The sequence below is a fragment of the Siphateles boraxobius genome, unplaced genomic scaffold (genome assembly GCF_051911475.1).
Source record: "Siphateles boraxobius isolate OS27281-9 unplaced genomic scaffold, OSU_SipBor_1 6, whole genome shotgun sequence".
Taxonomy (NCBI): Eukaryota; Metazoa; Chordata; class Actinopteri; order Cypriniformes; family Leuciscidae; genus Siphateles; species Siphateles boraxobius.
In genome coordinates this window covers 10,893,628-10,913,639 of record NW_027509186.1, presented here as the reverse complement: position 1 = coordinate 10,913,639, position 20,012 = coordinate 10,893,628, and the positions used below count along the sequence as shown (strand labels likewise).

General features: G+C 37.4%; 2 protein-coding genes across 4 annotated transcripts; one reads left to right on the top strand and one right to left on the bottom strand.

Annotated features, from left to right (window-relative positions):
- Positions 1-799: 799 nt before the first annotated feature.
- Positions 800-9,682, bottom strand: lipt2 (lipoyl(octanoyl) transferase 2). 2 transcript variants are annotated; one of them, XM_077207664.1, is made up of 3 exons: positions 8,437-8,499; positions 7,402-7,877; positions 800-4,920 (listed from the first exon to the last, which is right to left on the bottom strand). In XM_077207664.1, the coding sequence occupies exons 2-3, from the start codon at positions 7,844-7,846 to the stop codon at positions 4,691-4,693; spliced, it is 675 nt and encodes a 224-aa protein (XP_077063779.1). In that variant the 5' UTR covers positions 7,847-7,877; positions 8,437-8,499; the 3' UTR covers positions 800-4,690. The 2 variants fall into 2 exon arrangements, with proteins under 2 accessions (XP_077063779.1, XP_077063780.1); XM_077207665.1 differs by lacking the exon at positions 8,437-8,499 and adding an exon at positions 9,545-9,682 and having other exon boundaries at positions 4,107-4,920.
- rnf169 (ring finger protein 169) lies at positions 9,553-18,874 on the top strand. 2 transcript variants are annotated; one of them, XM_077207663.1, is made up of 6 exons: positions 9,553-9,913; positions 11,111-11,184; positions 12,411-12,497; positions 12,669-12,775; positions 13,250-13,340; positions 17,075-18,874. In XM_077207663.1, exons 1-6 carry the CDS (start codon positions 9,553-9,555, stop codon positions 18,251-18,253), a joined length of 1,899 nt encoding a protein of 632 aa, XP_077063778.1. In that variant the 3' UTR covers positions 18,254-18,874. The 2 variants fall into 2 exon arrangements, with proteins under 2 accessions (XP_077063778.1, XP_077063777.1); XM_077207662.1 differs by having other exon boundaries at positions 13,238-13,340.
- The last annotated feature ends 1,138 nt before the right edge of the window (positions 18,875-20,012 follow it).

Below are 20,012 nucleotides of genomic sequence, written 5' to 3'. Positions count from 1 at the left end.
AATAAGGACAGAATTAAAATTTTGGGGTGAACTGTTCCTTTATTACTTCATGCAACAATCCCTAGGCCAATACCTAAAAGGCTGTTTCTTGTCATGAAATTATTAACAGTACTTTTTTTTGGTAGCGATCAAAAGAGAGACAGATGCCATCCTGTATAATAATCAGTCTCTGCTTCAAAAGGTGACATTGCAGCAGGTACAAATGTAATCATAAGATTTTGGCCCCAAGGACACACACCCTCTGTAGAGGACAGGACGTGTAATTGAATCTAGCACCCGTCCCTTTGATAGCCGTCCACTCAGTGCCACTGGAATGATCAGAGGGAAAAAACAGCTATAAATCACTGCTGGTCCACCACAGGCCTGCCTTTTCCACAAGCCTGACAGACTATAAATCATGTTTACAAAAGAGTCTTTACAGAGAGCTGCTCCAAAAACATAATTACTGCTCGTAAAATTTGGCACTGTTTTCACACAAAGTAAAAGTTGGACAGAGAAAAAAAATGGAACTAGTGAATTTGGAAGTTGACAGACTCATGAAACTGTTTCACCATGGCTTCAGACATTCTCAATAAGGCACTTTTTTATGAGGATGCTCTCTGGTGACATCATCAGGCCTTTTTGAGAGTCATAAATCTCATCTGAGGTTTAAAAAATTCTTTATTGGCATTTATGGTTCCATGAAGAACCTATAATGTGACTGACTGGCATGTAAACATTATGGGAAGCGCTCTAGCCTGACAGGATTTAAACTTCGTTGGCTGAAGACCCAAGTTGTTTTATGTTTTATTCTCATATATTTTTATTTTTATTATTCTTATAATTTGTAGTATTATGTTTCATGTTGTATTTGTATTTGTATATGTCCACTGGAAGCCTCAGTACCAAAACAAATTCCTTGTGTGTGCAAGCACACTTGGCAATAAAGCTCTTTCTGATTCTTCTGAAGTTTGGTTTGAAGATGAAAAACATACTAAGCACAATGTTCTCCCAACTGTGCTATTTGTACAAGCATTTGATTCTATTGGCCCCTGAATTGTGGAGTTGTTAAATACTTCACTTTTAACTGGTGTCGCTCCTTGTTTTTTTTAAACATGCTGTTGTTAAGCCTGTACTTAAAAAGCCCAGTTTGGAAGCATTGCAACCTGAGCTACAGGCCGATATCCAAACTTCCATTCATGTCAAAAATTTTAGAAAAAGTTGTAGCTGAACAACTCACCCTTTTCTTAGAGAATCACGAGCTGTTTGACAAATTCCAGTCTGGTTTCCGTAAAAAGCACTCCACAGAAACTGCATTACTTAAAGTTTCTAGTGACATTCTGATCTCAGCTGACTCTAAGGAATACACAGTTTTGGTTCTCTTGGACCTTTCATCTGCTTTTGATACGGTTGATCATAATATTATGATAAATAGACTCCATGATCTGATAGGGGTGTCTGGATCAGTTTTAAAATGGTTTTCATCGTACCTTTCTGGTAGAAGTTTTAGTGTTTATGTAAATCAGATCATGTCTGAAACTGCAGGATTGTCGTGTGGGGTACCTCAGGGTTCTATTTTGGGACCCATCCTGTTCCTTTTGTATATATTTCCCGCTAGGACAGATAATTAGTCAATTCAATGACATATCTTACCATCTGTATGCGGATGATATTCAACTGTACTGCTCGTTCAAGGAAACTGAGTTCCATAAATTGTCTTCTTTAGCCAACTGCTTGACCAGTATTAAACAGTGGTTATCTGACAACTTCCTGCTTCTGAACTCAGAGAAAACAGAAACACTGATTATCGCCCCTGAAAGTAAAATCCCTCAGATTACACAGCATATTGTTGACTTAGGCTCGGTTCAGCCGAGCCTCAGAAGCTTAGGTGTTGTTTTTGATTCTGCGATGTCCTTAGAGTATCACTCTAAACAATTAGTCAGAAACTGTTTCTTCCAACTGAGGAATATATCCAAATTAAGTATGCTGGTGTCAAGGGGCGAGTTAGAGGTGATTATTCATGCTTTTATCTCATCTCGTTTAGATTACTGTAACAGTCTTTTTACTTGTTTGAGCAAGCTTTACCGTCTCCAGGCTGTTCAGAACTCTGCTGCAAGGCTTTTAACTCACATTAACAAAAGAGCACACATCACCTGTGTTAGCGCACTTCACTGGTTACCTGTCCAGTATAGAATTCAATTTAAAATCCTCGTCCTTACTTTTAGAGCCCTGCACGGTCAAGTTCGCCCCTACATCTCTGAGTTGATACAGCTTCATACTCCGACCCGCAGTTTGAGGTCGTCAGGTCAGAGGTTGTTAGTGGTTCCCCACACTCATTTTAAAACCAGAGGGGATCGTTCCTTCCAAGCAGTGGCACCTAGGCTGTGGAATGCTTTACCTCGTTTTCTACGTTGTGTGAATTCCGTTGATTCTTTTAAAAAGCAACTAAAGACGCTGCTATTCAAACAGGCTTTTAGTTAGACGTGGGTTTTTTATGGTATTTTGCTTCTACGTTTTCCATTGTCTTTTAATAATTTTTTCCCTATGCATTGTATTGTACTTTGTTGTATTGTATAACATTATGCTGTGAAGCACTTTGTGATTTTTATCTATGAAAAGTGCTATACAAATAAATTTTACTTACTTATTCTCACCATTCCACCATCACCATTCTAACATGCACTCACTTCATTCAATGCCTTGCTGCTCTCCGTCGCCTCTAGTCCCGTATATGTATAATGTGTGAGCTTATTTCGTCAATTAGATCGAAATATCTGAAAAAAGCCCATAGACCCTCCCCCTTCAAACAAATCATGACAGAAGTGATTGAAAGTGGACTAGAGACTAAAAACTCCAGGTGTAAACAGAAATGTGTCTCCTTTATCTACTTTTGATCCGATCGATCAAAACACATGTGGGAAGTGAAGGCTAGACCGTCATGGTCTGATCACACAGTAGAGCTGCTGTAGCTCATATTGCTGAAAAACATTGGGCTGCTCATGATAGAAAAGTGTCAGAACACACCGTGCATCACAGTTTGCTGAGTATCTGTCTGTTTAGCCACAGAGTCACCGTGATTTTGCCAAGTAAGACCTGTTCCTGGGTCAACATATTTTTTTGATCCTGGAACAACAGTTCTGATCGAAAATGTAGTCCTAACAATATCCCTAACCCTAAATCTAACCCTACCCATAACCTTGAAATGAGAGGGAAATGATAGGTGAGTAACAATTATTATGTGAATAGCACCTAACCCTGGATGTAAGCTTAAACTGTAAACTTGTCCCTCAAATCTGATTGGTTGATTGGAATATTGTTCCAGGATCAGAGATGTTGGATTTGGTGAAATCAAGTTCACCACAGCCGTATACTGGTCAGACTGCCCATGATGACTGGACCCGTCAACCGCCGAAAGCGCCTATAAGAGTGTGCGAGCATCAGAACTCAACCATGGAGAATGAAAGAAGGTTGCCTGGTCAGGTTAAGCATGTTTTCTTTTAGATCTATTGGATGGCCGAGTGTATGTGCATCATTTACCTGGGGAAGAGATGGCAGCAGGACGCACTGAGGAAGTTTTATTCTCTTGATAATGTTTCTGCTGGAAAACCTTGAGTACTGGCATTCATGTGGATGTTACTTTGACATACATTGTTTATGCCACAGCCTACATGAAGATTGTTGCAGACCACGGGCACCTCTACATGTCAATGGTGTTCCCTGATGGCAGTGGCCTTTCAGCGGGATACTGCACCATGCCACACTGCAAAAATAAAATAAAAAAATAATAATAATTCAGGAATGGTTTAAGGAAAATGACAAAAATAAATCAAGGTTTTGCTTTGGCCTCCAAATTCCCCAGATCTCAATCTGACTGAGCATCTGAGGGATGTGCTGAACCAACAAATCCGATCCTGGAGGCCTTGCAATTCCCATCTCACAACTTGTCTTGGTGGCTGAAACCCCAGGATACGTTCAGAGCTCTTGTGAAATCTATGCCTCGTTCGATCAGAGCTGTTTTGGGACCTACATGATATTAGTCAGGTGGTTTTAATGTTTTGGCAATCCAGCCCTCCTGGATTCACATGCGAACAACATGTTTTGCTTAAAAATCAAGAATATAGTGTATCGAAGGGTAACCAATTATTTTATTTAAATAACAACATTTACTTTGTGGAACACAATCCTGGAACATTTCTAGAATTATCTACACTCATGACCAATCAGAATCTTAGTATTTGCACAGATGACCTTAATTGATTTTGCATAGGCCTAATATTAGTGTTTCTGTATTTTAAGTTAGATCAAGGTTGGATCCTAAAACTCATTGATCTATTGCTCACTTTTACCTTTGCAGATGTGAACTGCATTCCTGGTCTTTATTGTTCATATTGGTCTCTCTACTGGGTAAAGCAATTATTATTCCTAAAAAAAAAAACCTGAAGAAAATCTGGTTTGGTCGACCATGAACAACATTTTTTTTACACTAAGTGCACATTGATATTCTTTGAAGCACTTTGGGGTACCATGTAGTAATAGCAACACTGAAACCCTCACTGTCCCATGGTACCAACAAAATATTTTTATGGGAAGGTAAATTGACAATGCAAAAAATGCAATTATTTTTTAATAATATTACAAGCAGACATTTTTAAACATTTGTTTATTAAAAAAGACTAATGTTTACAATTAAGAAGTTAATTATAAATGTGTTTCAACTGAAGCTAACATTATATGTTAAAGTGCAGTTAAATTGTTCAGTAAAGGCTTCCAGCAGTTTTGGTCTGGCCTCTTCAGTCGAGACATCCCGTCCCAGCTCTCGGCTCAGTGAGGTCACACCTTTTCCCACAATCCCACATGGCACAATGTTATCAAACCAACTCATGTCTGTGTTGCAGTTAAGAGCCAACCCATGAGAGGTGATGTATCTTCCACAATGGATACCTGCAAAACAAGACAATTACCAACAGAATACTTGATCACATTCTTCTCTTGAACTTTATTTGTCCAAAATCTGGGGTCCTGATTTTATCTTGACAATCTTGAGAATAAACTCGTTACATTTCGAGAATAAAGTCGATGAGTTTCGATAAAAAACTTGTTAAATTTTGAGAAAAAAAAACTCGAAGAACAATCTTGAGAATAAACTCATTAAATTTCGAGAATAAAGTCGTTGAGTTTTGAAAAAAAAAACTTGTTAAATTTCGAGAAAAAAGTCGAAATAATCTTGAGAATAAACTCGTTAAATTTTGAGAATAAAGTCGTTGAATTTTGGGAAAAAAACTCGTTAAGTTTCGAGAAAAAAGTCGAAATAATCGTGAGAATAAACTCATTAAATTTCGAGAATAAAGTCGTTGTGTTTCGAGAAAAAAAGTCAAAATGAAATGTAGAGAATAACGCATTTGATCAGTGTTCATTGCATAGCCTATACTGATAGAGGACATGGCAGAGTTAGATCACTTAGTCAAGCTATATTTTAGACTTTCTTTCAGTAACAAAGAAATACTATCAACTTTAGCTAATTATGACAGAATAATAACTGTCACACTGGACAACAGTAATAACTGGACACCCTCCTATGCCAGTAACTGTTTTTATGAAGTAACTGGCTATTGCCTATTAATGGCAATGTCGTACGGTTTTAATTTATCATAGCTGTCCATATGCCAGACTGCATTTGGGCCAGAGCAAGTGTAGGCTACTGGCATCTTCTCAAGCGTCTCCTTCGTCGAAATTCCATACCTTGAGGATCAACAAGTTTAATAATAATGCGTCTGATGGTATCCTGTGAAACCACGAAACCCTGATGAATTGCGCGTAGGTGAAGCCAGCGGTAACCTTGCATTCGTCCACTGGTTGTCATTTCATGTTGGACAAAAGCGAGTACATTGAGGAAATTGGACTGATTTTTTCTTCTAAAAAGAGCTAGCCGCTTGCAAATTCTCTTTAAAGTTTGTATGCTAATTATTATTCTGTCATAATTAGCTAAAGTTGATAGTATTTCTTTGTTACTGAAAGAAAATCTAAAATATAGCTTGACTAAGTGATCTAACTCTGCCATGTCCTCTATCAGTATAGGCTATGCAATGAACACTGATCGAATGCGTTATTCTCTACATTTCATTTCGACTTTTTTTCTCCAAACACAACGACTTTATTCTTGAAATTTAATGAGTTTATTCTCACGATTATTTCGACTTTTTTCTCGAAATTTAACGAGTTTTTTTTCTCGAAACACAATGACATTATTCTCGAAATTTAATGAGTTTATTCTCAAGATTGTATTTCTAGTTTTTTTTCTCGAAATTTAACGATTTTTTTCTCGAATCACAATGGCTTTATTCTCGAGATGGTTTTATTTTTTATTATTGCTTGGCCCTAATCCTCTTCCGTATGACTTTTCTCTCCATTTAAAGCAGGAAATATATTGTTGAAACATTTTATACAAAGAAATTATATGATAAAATAAAATGCACTTTTTTTAAGTAACCAATCAAATGTAAATTGTGACAATGAAAATGCTTTTGGGAACATTCTATACACTGGTGAAAAAGTTTGGGCTCAATAAGATTTATTTTTAAAGAAATTAAACCTTTGCCATGGAAGCTAAAAAAGTATTTTTTTTCTCACAATTGCTAGTTTCTCAAAATTTCAATTGCGAGTTCAGAAGTTCACAAGTCAGAATTGTCTGATATAAAGTCACAATTGCGTGTTATAAAGTCAGAATTACAAGATATAAACTCACAATTACGAAGGTTATAAAGTCAGAGTTTTGAGATATAAACATGCAATTGTGAGATAAAAAGTCGCAATTATCTTTTAAAATGTTTTATTGTGTGGCGGAAATAGCTTCCATACTTTGCAAAGATGCATTAAATTGATCAAAAGTGACTGTAAAGACTTTGTTCCAAACAATCTATTTAAAAAAATGCAGTTCTTTTAAACATTCTATTCAAAGTATCCTGGAAAAAAAACATATCATGGTTTCCACAAAAATTAAGCAGCACAACTTTCAACACTGATAATAATAATAAATGTTTTGCGAAATCCAAATAAGCGTATTAGAGTGATTTCTGAAGGATAAAAAAAAAAATATTTAAAAATATTTCAACGTTTAATTATATTGTAATATTAATCCAATCGACAATATTACTATTTTACTGTATTTTTAATCAAATAAATGCAGCCCCAGTTAAACTTCTTTCCTTAAAAAAGATTTTAGCCACCCCAAACTTTTGTATGGTAGTGTATATATATATATATATATATATATATATATATATATATATATATATATATATATATATATATATATATTCATACATACATACACACACAGATGAGCAAAAACATTTTGAGCTGACAGCCTATTATGCTGTCAGTCCTCTCTATGCTGGCCGCCCCACTGTGGTATAAGTTACTTACCAATTGCACAAATTTTGTTGTTGCCCACCCAGACACCTGTATCTGGAGAAGTGGAGGCGTTGATCCCAAATTTACTGCACATCTTGATCACAGTCCTTTCCAGTTCACACACGTACCATCTCACACTCTTCTTAAAGCAGCCCAGGTTGAGGACGGGATAACACACTAACTGACCAGGTCCATGGAAAGTTATTAGACCTCCTCGGTTGGTACGGAAGAAGTCTGCGCCCAGGTCTTTGAGTCTTCGCTCCTCCTCAGGAGGGTAAGGAGCCTGTCTGATGCCAATGGTGTACACAGGCTCATGTTCACACAGTAATAAAGTGTTTGGGCTGATGCTTGACGAAGCCAGATGTTGCTTTATGTGCTGCTGCTGTATCTTCAAGGCACTACCGTAGGATATCCTCCCTAAATGCAGCACCTTGACAGCAGCCTTACCGACTGACATTGTGTCTTCAGATGAGCTTTTGAAGCATCAACTACATGGGTGGAAAACAAGGTCACAATTAGTTCCATATTTTGCCCAACTTAATTTGTCCATAAAACATAATTCAAAGGAGGTTGGCATGACATTGTGAAGTAATGAAAGCAGTTTCCTGCAGTGTAGTTTTTTTCTTCTTCAAAGTAATTTAACTTTTTTTTCATAATTTCATAAATAGCAATCCTGTTTTATGGAATCATGTTGGGTATAATACAAGCACGTAGCAATAAATACGAACAACTTCTTTTTTTTTTCTTTACATTTAATTTCTGCTATCTATCAACTATCCATATATACTTTTATGACCCGACGAATCAATTAATCTGTTAACTTAATCTGCAATTAATCTGATAGTTTTTCCGAGAAATCCATCACTAACTGTAATGTCCTCATTTTACACCAGTTCTAAAAGAGGATGCACCGAATATAAAGATGATAACAGCAAATTCCAATATAATATGATGTTGTACGCTCATTAAGCAGAGATTTCCATCTATGCTTTATGAGCGTGTACAGTAAAAACACAAGATGTGTTAAAAGACAGTCATTCTTCTTACTGTACGCGCTGTAGTGCTGCCAGTACGGACTTACTCTACTTACTTCAGCTCCAGAGGGCGGAGAAGGCGGAAGCGGGAGGCAGTACTGCCATCTACTGGTTTAGTGCGCTAGCAGTTTAAAAATTAAATCCAAAATACAGATTTATTTTGTGAAATTTTATTAAAAATTAAAATAATGGTTTTAATATACTTTAAAATGTAATTTATTTCTGTGTTATAAAGTTGATTTTTTCACATAATTTCAGTCTTCAGTCACATGATCCTTCAGAAATCATTCTGATTTAATCCTTAAGAAACATTTCTGAGTATTATCAATGTTGAAAAAACAAAAATGTTGCTGGCATTTTAACACATCCTTGCAGAATAAAAGTATTATATGTCTTTAAAAAAATAAAAATAATAATGACCCCAATCTTTTGACTGGTCAAGTCATCTTCATTTATATAGCGCTTTATGTATGGATGGTTTCAAAGCAGCTTTACAGTGATAATAGAAATTACCGTAACATATTGTTTAGGGCTTTACCACAGCTCTAGGACAGCTCTAGTTATTGTCCAGTTAAAGATAATCTGGTAGTGTATATTGTTACAAAATATTTATATTTGAAATAAATGCTGTTGTTTTAAAACTTTTTTTCATCAAAGAATCCTGAAAACTGTATCACAGGTTATAACAAATATTGAGCAGCACAACTGTTTCCAACATTGTTGATAAATTGTCATTAGAATGATTTCTGAAGGATCATGTGACGCTGAAGACTGCAGTAATGATGCTGAAAATTCAGCTTTGCGTTATATTAAAACATATTAAAACAGAAAACCATTATTTTAAATTGTACGTTACTAATATTTCACAAAATTACATTTTTGATCAAACAAATGCAGGCTTGATGAGACTTCTTTCAAACACATTAAAAATAGTGAGTTCAAAACTTTTATATATATATTTTTTTAAAGATTAAGTTAAGTGCCCCGATACTTGTATAAAATAATAATCAAAAAATTAAAATGGTCGTTCCTCCCATAGACTGTGGTTCCACCGCTGCACGTGACGTCACGAGAGGGCGGGGCGTGTTTTCAAACCCAGACTCGAGTCACTCGACTCATACCAACGAAGATGGCGGCGGTGGGGTCCGCCAAATCCACTGGACTGGGACAGAGAGGCAAAACCAGGCCTGGCGCTCACGCCGCTCCGCTGTCTCTGGAGGAGGCTCGGTGTCCGGTGTGCTCGGAGATACTCCTGGAGCCGGTGACGATGCCCTGCGGACACTCGGTGTGCCTGCACTGCTTCCAGCGGACGGTGAAGCTGATCAGCCTGTGCTGTCCGCTGTGCCGGCTGCGGGTGTCCAGCTGGGCCCGCAAACAGTCCCGGGAGAAGAGCCTGGTCAACACCGAGCTGTGGGAGCTGGTCCGCCTCAGTCACCCGGAGAGATGCAAGCGGAGGATGGAGCAGAGGGACGGGGAGGTCGCGGACGGGGGTTAGTCAGTGTGACTTGACGAATATTACATAATCATGAGTTTGAAATCATTGTTTACTCTTGGAGAAATCGCCGAATGACATTGCAGACAGTTGTACGCGTTCAGTGATTTCAGTTCAGATGACCGTTTCACCAAATAACTCAAGAATAACAAATTATATTTTTATTGTCGAGTGTTGATATTATAATATGAAACATAAATGTGATTTTTAAAACCGGGAACTGTAATCCGAAGGAAAACAGCAGTGTTTTGTTGGGGGGCGTTCACACACACTTCACACAGGACTGACTGCGCTGTTTTTAACGTTTGGTCTGTGTCTACAAATTCACAGTGACGTCGCGTGTGACGCGCAACGAGCGTTTTTAATAAAAATAAATAAATAAACACAACGTAAGACGATTTAAGTAGCTAATTTTATAACACGTATTTTATGTATATATATATATATATATATATATATATATATATATATATATATATATATATATATATATATATATATATTATTATTATTATTATTATTATTATTATTATTATATTCTGACAGCTCTGGGAAAAGAATAAGAACCCACTGCATAATTAGCAGTTTATCTGGATTTATTATTTATATGTATCTGTTTGAGTAAAATTAACATTTTTGTATTATTCTACCAACTACTGACATTATTTCCAAATTTCAATCATAAATATTGTCATTTAGATCATTTATTTGCATAAAATGACAACTGGTCAAAATAACGAAAAAATATGGCATGTTTTCAGACCTCGGATAATACACAGAAAACAAGTTAATGACCATCAGAACGTGGTCAACGTGATAACTACGTGATGGAATTTAGACTTTATTAAGTATTGAAACTAATTTAAGAATTTGTTTTATAATAAAAAAATTGTTTATTCAAAATTTAGTTTTCGCTATGACTTACAAGACATTCTAGTGTGGTTGGTATCCTATTCCTAACCTGGTTGTTTGTAAACTTGATTGAATGTGAAATGAGAGGTAACTTGTCCAGGCATGTGTGTGTCCAGTGGGCGGAGCTAGTGACAAAACTGAGAGTCTAGAGAGCATCAAATGTGTTTGTCATGGTTTGGTCCCAATAGTGTGTATAAATTGGTGTTAAAACAAAGGGAAGCCAATTGACCATTTTGTCTTCTTTTTTTGTGATTTCGGATATGTTTATGTTTTCATGTCTTAGACATTTTTCGTGCGCCTGTGCCAATTCATAAGCCTGGAGAAATGCGTCAAGAGTACGAGAAACAAAAGATGAAGGTAAGTTACAGAGTCATGACACTACTGAGTCAATTGTTTGCATTGCATTCTTCATTGCCATTTTCTCACATGACATTAATGTTTGCCTACTTTACAAATGCAAATTATAGTATTACAATGTTCTTGGACCATGCTATTTTTTTTTTATTAACCTGTAGTACCTTGTAAATACCCCAGTATTAACATTTGATCAAATTACTATTGTTCCAACAAAGTGGAAAGTTCACAAACATCGTTCATAAGGGATTTAAATAATGGTCTGCACATATTTGGCATTTCTAATAAGCTTGTTTTACTTGTTCTCCTTATCCACAGTATTCCTGCGGCCCATGACGCTTTGCGCGAATTATGGGTGTAACTTCCGTTAAACTGTAAACAATCAGTGAATGCTAGCTCTATGGATGCAATAATATATATATATATTTTTTTTTAAACCGTGTACGATGACATTACATTATTCTACTCACCCTTCAACCATTGTACATTAAAAGGACATTTAAAAGTGTAAAAGCATCAACAAGGTACTTTCAACAGACCATGAATAATCTCAAAAGCGTGAATGTTTCCACAGCAAAATCGGACGGTTAAATATCACTGTGGTAATCTGTATTATGTAACATATGTTGCCTTAATAAAAAAAAAAAAGTGTTTTACTTCAGCATTGCGTGATACTGTTATAAAGTGATTTCAGTCATTTTGACACATAATAAATTGTATTTACCTGAGAAACCAAACCTGGAAAGAGACGTGAGGATTTGGGGAGGATTCCAGTGAATAATTAATGGTAGGCCTATACATCGTAAATTAAATCGGGAGAACAGACCACAAATGTGCAGTATATGTTGACCTTTATCATACTATTACAGCGAAATTCAAAAGGAAAAGAGAAAATAATCATGAGGAAAAAAATGCAGAGCTCTTACTATAGATATTCTTGTTATAACATGTTACGTTAAAATACCAAGTGTTACGTTATTCTAATGTTATTCTTAGATAAAACATGAAAGAAAACTGATAGCTCATTAAGTCAAACTGACGGATCAGCTTTATTTGTAGGGCAACCTTATGATTTGAAATGATTCGTTTCAGTCTTTTTGAATGGGAGTTCCCCAAACCGGAAGTGCCGCCCATAATTCAAAACGCAGTAAGCTCGTCAGGAATAAGGTGGATAGCATGAAATACAGTTGCATATATATATATATATAAAGCACAGGGTTATTTTTCAGGGTGGATGCAGTGAAGAAACTGAAGAGAAAAAGAAAAAAATCCATAGAAAAGAAGACTGTGGGATGCTCATACATTGTCAATATCCTGTATGTTTAAAATTCTTCTTCGTTGTTACCCACTTAGGTCCAAGCTGGGTGTAAACAAACATGCACACATACAGTTATTTCATAAACTTCACAGTTTGGCATATTTCTATTATTAACTATTTAGCTACTGCTTAATTACATCTGCCTTACACTGTAGTTACTGTGTTTCAGTTCTGTGGAGTGTCAGACTCTGAGAATGAAGAGCCAGTGGGAAAGAGGACCAGACACGTTTCAGCATTTGTACGAAAAACGAGATGCTCCCCTGCTTTCAATAGAGGGTATTGCACTTCACATATTTACTTCATATTTTAAATGCATTTATGTGCTTAGTATTTATAATTAGTGGTAGAATTACGATTTTTCATTGTATCTAGAACGGCGGGGCATGGAAAACACTAACATGAAAAAAAAAACACCTATTTATTCCTTATATGACAATTTTCCACATTTTTTAAAAACAGTTACCAAAACTATGAAAATTAGGCATGGAGGCATACAAATTATGTAGTGGCCAAAAGTGTCAAGCAAATTATGTTGTTTGAACCTTTTAATATATATATATATATATATGTATGTATATATAGGTTTATATGTACGTTTGATTATAGCAGAATATCTACAGTTTAAAGGAAAGCTTAAATATTGTGACTTAATTGTGATCCTTCTCTCAATAAATATCAAATTTTGAGGTGTTACATAGAGATAATAAACATCCATACCATCATTGTGCTGCATTACAGTTGTCTTCATAGCAGTGCCGTTCAGAGGAGCAGGAGCTGTACGGATTCTGAGGATGGCAGAGGAAAAAGCAGAGTTCACACACATCATGCTGTTCCTGACAAGGTATAATATTTCAGTTATTGCCTGGATGTGTAATCATCAGTCTAATTTGTTGTTTAGGGTGTATTGTTAGATAAAACACCAGTCCTGTTCTGAGAAATATATTTGGCTCTCGACTTCACTTCAGAGTGCTGAAAAAAATGTGAATATATTTTAGTAAGCAACCCTTTAGAAGACACATTTATCCAAAGCAGTTTAGTTTAGGTCCAGCCCTAATTAAACACACATGAACAAGCTAATCTAGGTCTTCAGGATTACTAGAAAATTACAAGCAGGCAAGTTTGAAAAAAAAGCACAGTGGACCTCTAAGGCCAGATTTGAAGAACTCTGTCCTAGAGAAACCTAAGTTTGCAGGCTCAGGTATACTTCATTTTCCACAGTGGAACGTGGACACAGGAAGTATGCTTTTGGGGATCGAACCTGCCTTACTGAGTAGAAACGCTGGAGTTCTCCCTGCACTAGAAAACAGATTTCAGTGCAGAACATTTTTATTTCTCAAATCCACAGCTTTTTTTAGTGTATAGGTGTGTTCAAATACCGTAATTACAAGATTTCAACTTGTACAAAGAGTTCACGTCCTCATAGAACTTGTAATTACATCTTGTTAAACTCAGAATTGTCTGAGAGCTTGTTCTGACTTGTGCCACATGACCGGTCCAGATTCATTTTGCCGTTGCAGTGTTACTCCCACCATTGTTTGGTCGCCCCCTCAAAACGCTCACCACCCCCCCTGAAATAATGACAAAAATATATTATAAATATAAAAATAAAATAAAAAACGGGCGCACGAGCTCTATGTTGTAACTTTAGCGGCTATGATTCTGCAATATAGAAGTTCAGTACACTTGAGATCAAATAGCGATATAGTGTGTGAATATTAAACTGCAAAAATACTATTTAAATACGAGTCCTACATGTTCAGTGTGAATGAATGGTGCAGATGACGCAGAATTTCATTTCACACACACACACACGCACACACTGAAGCATGTGTGGCGCTCGTGCTGTTTTTTGCCTAAATGAGGACACGAATGCATGAACTTCATCTCCAGATTCTAGATCCACTTTGAAAGTCAGTTCGTGAGGATTTAACCGCTTCACTTGAGAAAAAATTTCGTCATGTCAAACACACAGAAACTCAAAGGTCTTCATGGCAACCCGTCAAAATAAAAGTTCGGTTTAACTTGATAGAAATATATTACTGTTGTACAGTAGAATTTAGATACGGCTCAATGTAATGATAATACTAATACAAATAGATTATCATCAAACATTTCTTTTTTAAGGAATAATCACAATTTCTTCCATGTTTTGATTTTAACAGTAAAGCTCATTGCTCAGCACATTGTTTGACAAAAAGTTAAATTTTTATGTCCCCCCCAACCCCCACCCAAAAAAAAGTTGATAATGTTGTTGTAGAAATGCATAATTCTGATTCCGAGGACGTGAACTAGAGGTCTTCACGGGTCCACTTGGATGCGAAAACCTGAGGTCCGACCCGAGATCCAAGGGGGTTCGGGTCCAAAACTTCGTTGAGTGCCTTGGACATGTCCTACTATATAGATGCTGTGGCATAGTGGGCAACGATTGGGTGATTATAGGTTCAAGCTATGTTGTAAATACCGTAATTATGAGAAGACAACCCGGGACGTTCTACTTGGAGATGTTCATGTTAGAGGTCTTCTCGGATTCTAAAATTTGTACCCGACTCAAATCACTTCTTACACAAATACGACATGCATAAATTATTTGTTTTTAAAGAAAAACCCGACCCAAGACAGACCCGATAAAAGTAGACCCGAGTCCGACCCTACCCAAAGGCATTTATTTTTTAACCCGACTGGACCCGAACATAAAGTGTCCTGCTGACTGATTTGGCCACTGCTCCATTACTTTCATTTATTTATTTACTTATTTAATATTATTGCCTGCCCGATGGATAAAAGTTATCCCTTGAGTTCGGCTTTCAATTGTGAACAGTGAATTTTGATTTGCTAGTGTTGTCTGCAACGTTAATTACCTCATCTACGGTGCACACATAAAAGAAAATCCCTGCATGAACACGCAGCATAATTAAGAAAATGGCTTTTCCTGATGGATCTCATAGCTATAAGTTGGATTTCTGTGTGTGAGGTTACAAACGTTTTACTTTTCTGTATGCGTTTCTCAAAAATGCACTTGACATGAACACACAAGTACGCGGTGAAGTGCTAAAATGTCAATCACTCATCACTGTAACCTCATAACGTCCTATAACTTTTGAGGTAATGTTATTTATCTGACCATAAGATTATTAAAGTTTATTTTAATTAATGCAAGACGCTCGTTGAAAGAAGAAAAACTGTGGATCAATGATTTGCAGAAACAACTGTGCATATAGTCCATTGCACATAGAAGTGCGGATTCGGAGAAAAATTCGAAAAAGTGAGGTAACATTGATTTAAATAATAACATTTTGTGAAATGCTCAACATAATTTAAAAGAATTCAAGTCTTCTCACGTACATTCGGAAAAAGCTCATTCATTTTAAATTATTTGAGACCACAAATACCGAACCCGACCCACAGGGGTGTCCAATCCTGCTCCTGAAGTTTATCTCCAATTCTAATTAAACAGAGCTGAACCAGTTAATCAATGTCTTCAAAATGATTAGAAACTTCCAGGAGAGTGTTTTAGGGGTAGGTAGGAGCTAATCTCTGCCAGACCTTGGCTCTTCAGAAGCACAATTGGACTGTTGTTGCAATCAGTGGTAGGCTTGACAAAAGGCAAATTTTCCAGTGAATCCACTTTTATTGTCAGTCATACCACTTAGGGCTGGGCATTGTTAGGAATTTCACAATTCGATTCAATTTCGATTCTTGAAGCTTCGATTCGATTTCGATTCGATATTGATTTATTAGCTTCGATATTGATTCAATAATTAGTAAATACACAAGTAATTAAGTACCTGAGTATATTTTTAAATGATGTGTGGAGTATTACCAATGTTTAAGAACAAATTGACCCCAGCATGTTTCCTGTCATGGTTTATTTAGCAGAACATACTGTACAATATTGTACATGTGTTGAATAAACCACAACTGTAACAAACAGGTGCTTTATTAACACCTCTAAAGTGCATGTAACTGTAATAGAAAGTATATTTCTTTCTTCCTATACATTCAAGTTATAAAAGAAATGTAAACAGAAACACAAAATGTGCATACTCATAACAAAAATGCACTTCGTGAGGCACACGCCCGCACATTTGCAAAAACACGCAAGGACTCTCACTCTCTTCCTCTGTCGTGCGCGCGCTACGCGGTTTGGAGCTCGCGAGCTCTAGATTTCGGGAGATTTGAACTAATTTGCGGACATCAGGGAGCCGCTATCAATATGCGGGAGACTCCCGGAGACTTATTGTTGTTTTTATTATCATTTAGGGGGGCTTAGGAACATTTTTTGGGAAGCTTCAGCCCCCCTAAAATAGGCCTAACGACGTCCCTGGTTGGTGGTGCAGGCTTGAACGGAGTGCAGCTACTGTCCATCATCTTGCTGTTTAGGTAAAGCGCGTCTTGTACAACTGAACGCTCTCATTAGAGTGTTGCCCACAGCGCCGCCACTGGCCGGTGGGCTGAATCTATTCATAGGATTTGATGAATCGATATTGAATTGAGGAACAAATAATTGCAATGCATTGATGAATCAATATTTTTACCCAGCCCTAATACCACTCTCCCACTCTTTCCCCGCTCTAGGCAAGCATCACTCATAGTTACAACGCTGGAATCCTTCTCTCCTCGGAGAACAGTCTGTCTTTTTCAGCCCCGGTACTGAGCCTAGATAAGAGACACCACTGGAGGGGCATCCACACCTCTTCCGTTTCTGTTGTGCTTCAGACGAAACCAGAGAGGTCCATTAGCCCCGAGAGTAATGATAGCATATCGGAAGAACTCAACCATTTCAAGCCTATCGTCTGCTCACCATGCACGCCACCCAAAAGGTTGCCCGACGGGCGACTTTTGGAGCCTACGATCGTGAAGTCGACCCCTAGGAACTTGACACGCACTCTGCAGAAGTCCACAAGCTACGAGGCCAGCCCCACCATCTTGCAGAAGTGGAAGCAGATTGAAGTCGATCGTCAGAGCATCAAGGTGACCTCAAAAGGTACAGTCACAAGTCCGATCGCAGAGGATCCTAGCCATAAGCTGAGTCCCGTAGAAGAACGGGACAGCCAACTCTGCAGCTGTGCTGTAGCCATGGACGGCTTGAAGGATCATCAGTGCATTTGTGAGTCAAGTGCCAAAGGGTCTAAGGATCAGAAGGATAAACTTGTAGTCTGTAATAAACGACGGCTTATATTTGATCAGTGTAACAAAGAGGAAGATACACAGCCAGTTAGCGCTCATGTCAGGTCGACAACTCAAACTATTGCAGATACTTCATCCCCAAAAAGGCGTAGCAGATGTGAAGCACTCTGTGAACCCACAGAAACCTGTGCGCCGATGTTAGATAAACACGCTGGACCTTGTAATCAGGGAAATGTAGACCCTGAGAACTTTATAAACGAGCCCACCACCAGGAACTGTGTACTTAACAGACCTACCTCAAAAAGGGGCAAAAAGAGAAGCCACAAAACCAAACACTTGGAGGAGAACCTCCAGGCAAAAATATCTCGGACCGATAGCTGCAATGCCTCCGACAGGCTTGATGATCCTATTTTCCGGCGAATGAATCAGGAAAAGGTGGACAGAGAACTGGCGCTGAAGCTACAAAGACAGTTTGATAGAGAATGCCAAAAAGTGGACAGGCACAAAACAAGTCGTAACAAATACGAACTCAGGTCCTGGGCTACGAAAGATGGGATGGTAGGACACAATTCACGCAGATCAGGAAGAATCTCCAAAAGAAATGAGCACTTGAACTATAGCTGTTAAAGGGACTTACGGTTATAGTAGTGTTTTATCGTAGTGATTCAGAACAGTCGCAAACACTTTCTTTGCCTAGGCACTATAGAGGCTTTCTAACATCTGGATGAGTATTGCAAGATATGGTATTTACTTTTTCCACTTGCCATTTAACAGATGCGTTTCATCCAAAGTGTTTCATCCGAGTCCACCTAGAGCAACCTGGGGTTAAGTGCCTTTGCTCAAGGCCAATGGTCGCAGGACAGGATTGGGCTCTCGGCAACTTTCCCATGCATAGGGATTCAAAGCTGAAGTGTTTTGTTTCCAGCTCTGTTACTGTTTAACTGGCTTCTACTACTCAAAAAAAGGAAACTAGGTATATTTTGTTTTGGGGACGGAAAATGCATACAGAACTATATATAAGAACTCGGCTTTCTTATATATAAGAGATACAATAGTACTCCTTACAATCTCTTTGTGCTCATCACAATCACAATAGCTCCTCAATAAGTTTGTTTGCATGTTTTAAAGTTATCATAGGACATTTGTTAAAACAGAAGGTGCTTTGTACAAAGGTGCAGCATAACCCTTTTTCTTTTGAGTTTCTTGTTTCCAGTGGCCTGGGAAGTTTTCCTTGATGTATCAAACAACTCGTACGAATATACACACACACATATATATATATATATATATATTATTTGGATGGGAAAGAGTAAAATAGTAGCCTTAGGTCAGAAAACTACTCTACACAAGCACATAGACGCAAATGCTTGGTCAATGGTTTGCAAGAGTGCAGTCTTGTTTGTGCGTAACCTGTTTACTGCATTCTTAAGTACTGGGAAGGAAAAAAACATAAGTACTCAAGGCAGCCATAGAGTTGCCTTCAAATGTTTGTCATTAATCAGGATGTGTTATTTTTAGTTAGCTAGCTATGAACCGCTTTAAGACAAACATCTAAGGATACCAAAAAAGCGTAACACCCCGTTACACATTTGTTCAACTATTTTTGCAGTTTACAATGACAAACTAAAAAAGCTTATTTTAATTTATATGGTATCCGCAGACAGTGATTGACTGTAGTAAAACTCCAACAACAGTTCAATAGCTTAAAGGGATAGTTCACCCAAAAGTGAAACTTCTGTCAGTAATTACTCACCCTCATGTTGTTCCAACCCCTTAAGACCTTCGTTCATCTTCAGAACACGAATTAAGATATTTTTGATGAAATCTGAGAGCTGGATCACTCCTCCGTAGGCCCAGAAAAGTTATTAAAGACATTGTTAAAATAGTCCAAGTGACTACAGTGGCTCAATCTCAAGTTTATCAAGCGACGAGAATACTTTTTGTGTTAAAAACAAACAAAAATAAAGACTTTATATAATACTTTATTTCAACTATTCATTTCCTTCTCTGTGGGCCTCGAGTCAGTTAACATAGATTGATTGCGTAGTGCTACGTCACACGTAGGCTCACTATTGGCCGTCGCTGGTCATGTGGGTGATGCGTGTGACGTACAACACAGAAGCTTACGCTATTACACTAGTGAACTGACTCGAGGCCCAGAGAGAAGGAAATGAATAGTTGAAATAAAGTCGTTATTTTTGTTTGTTTTTGTTCACAAAAAGTATTCTCGTCGCTTGATGAACTTAAGATTGAGCCACTGTAGTCACTTGGACTATTTCAACAATGTCTTTAATAACTTTTCGGGGAACAAGTTTCAATCCCTTTAGAAGCCTATGGAGGAGTGATCCAGCTCTCAGATTTAATCAAAAATATCTTAATTCGTGTT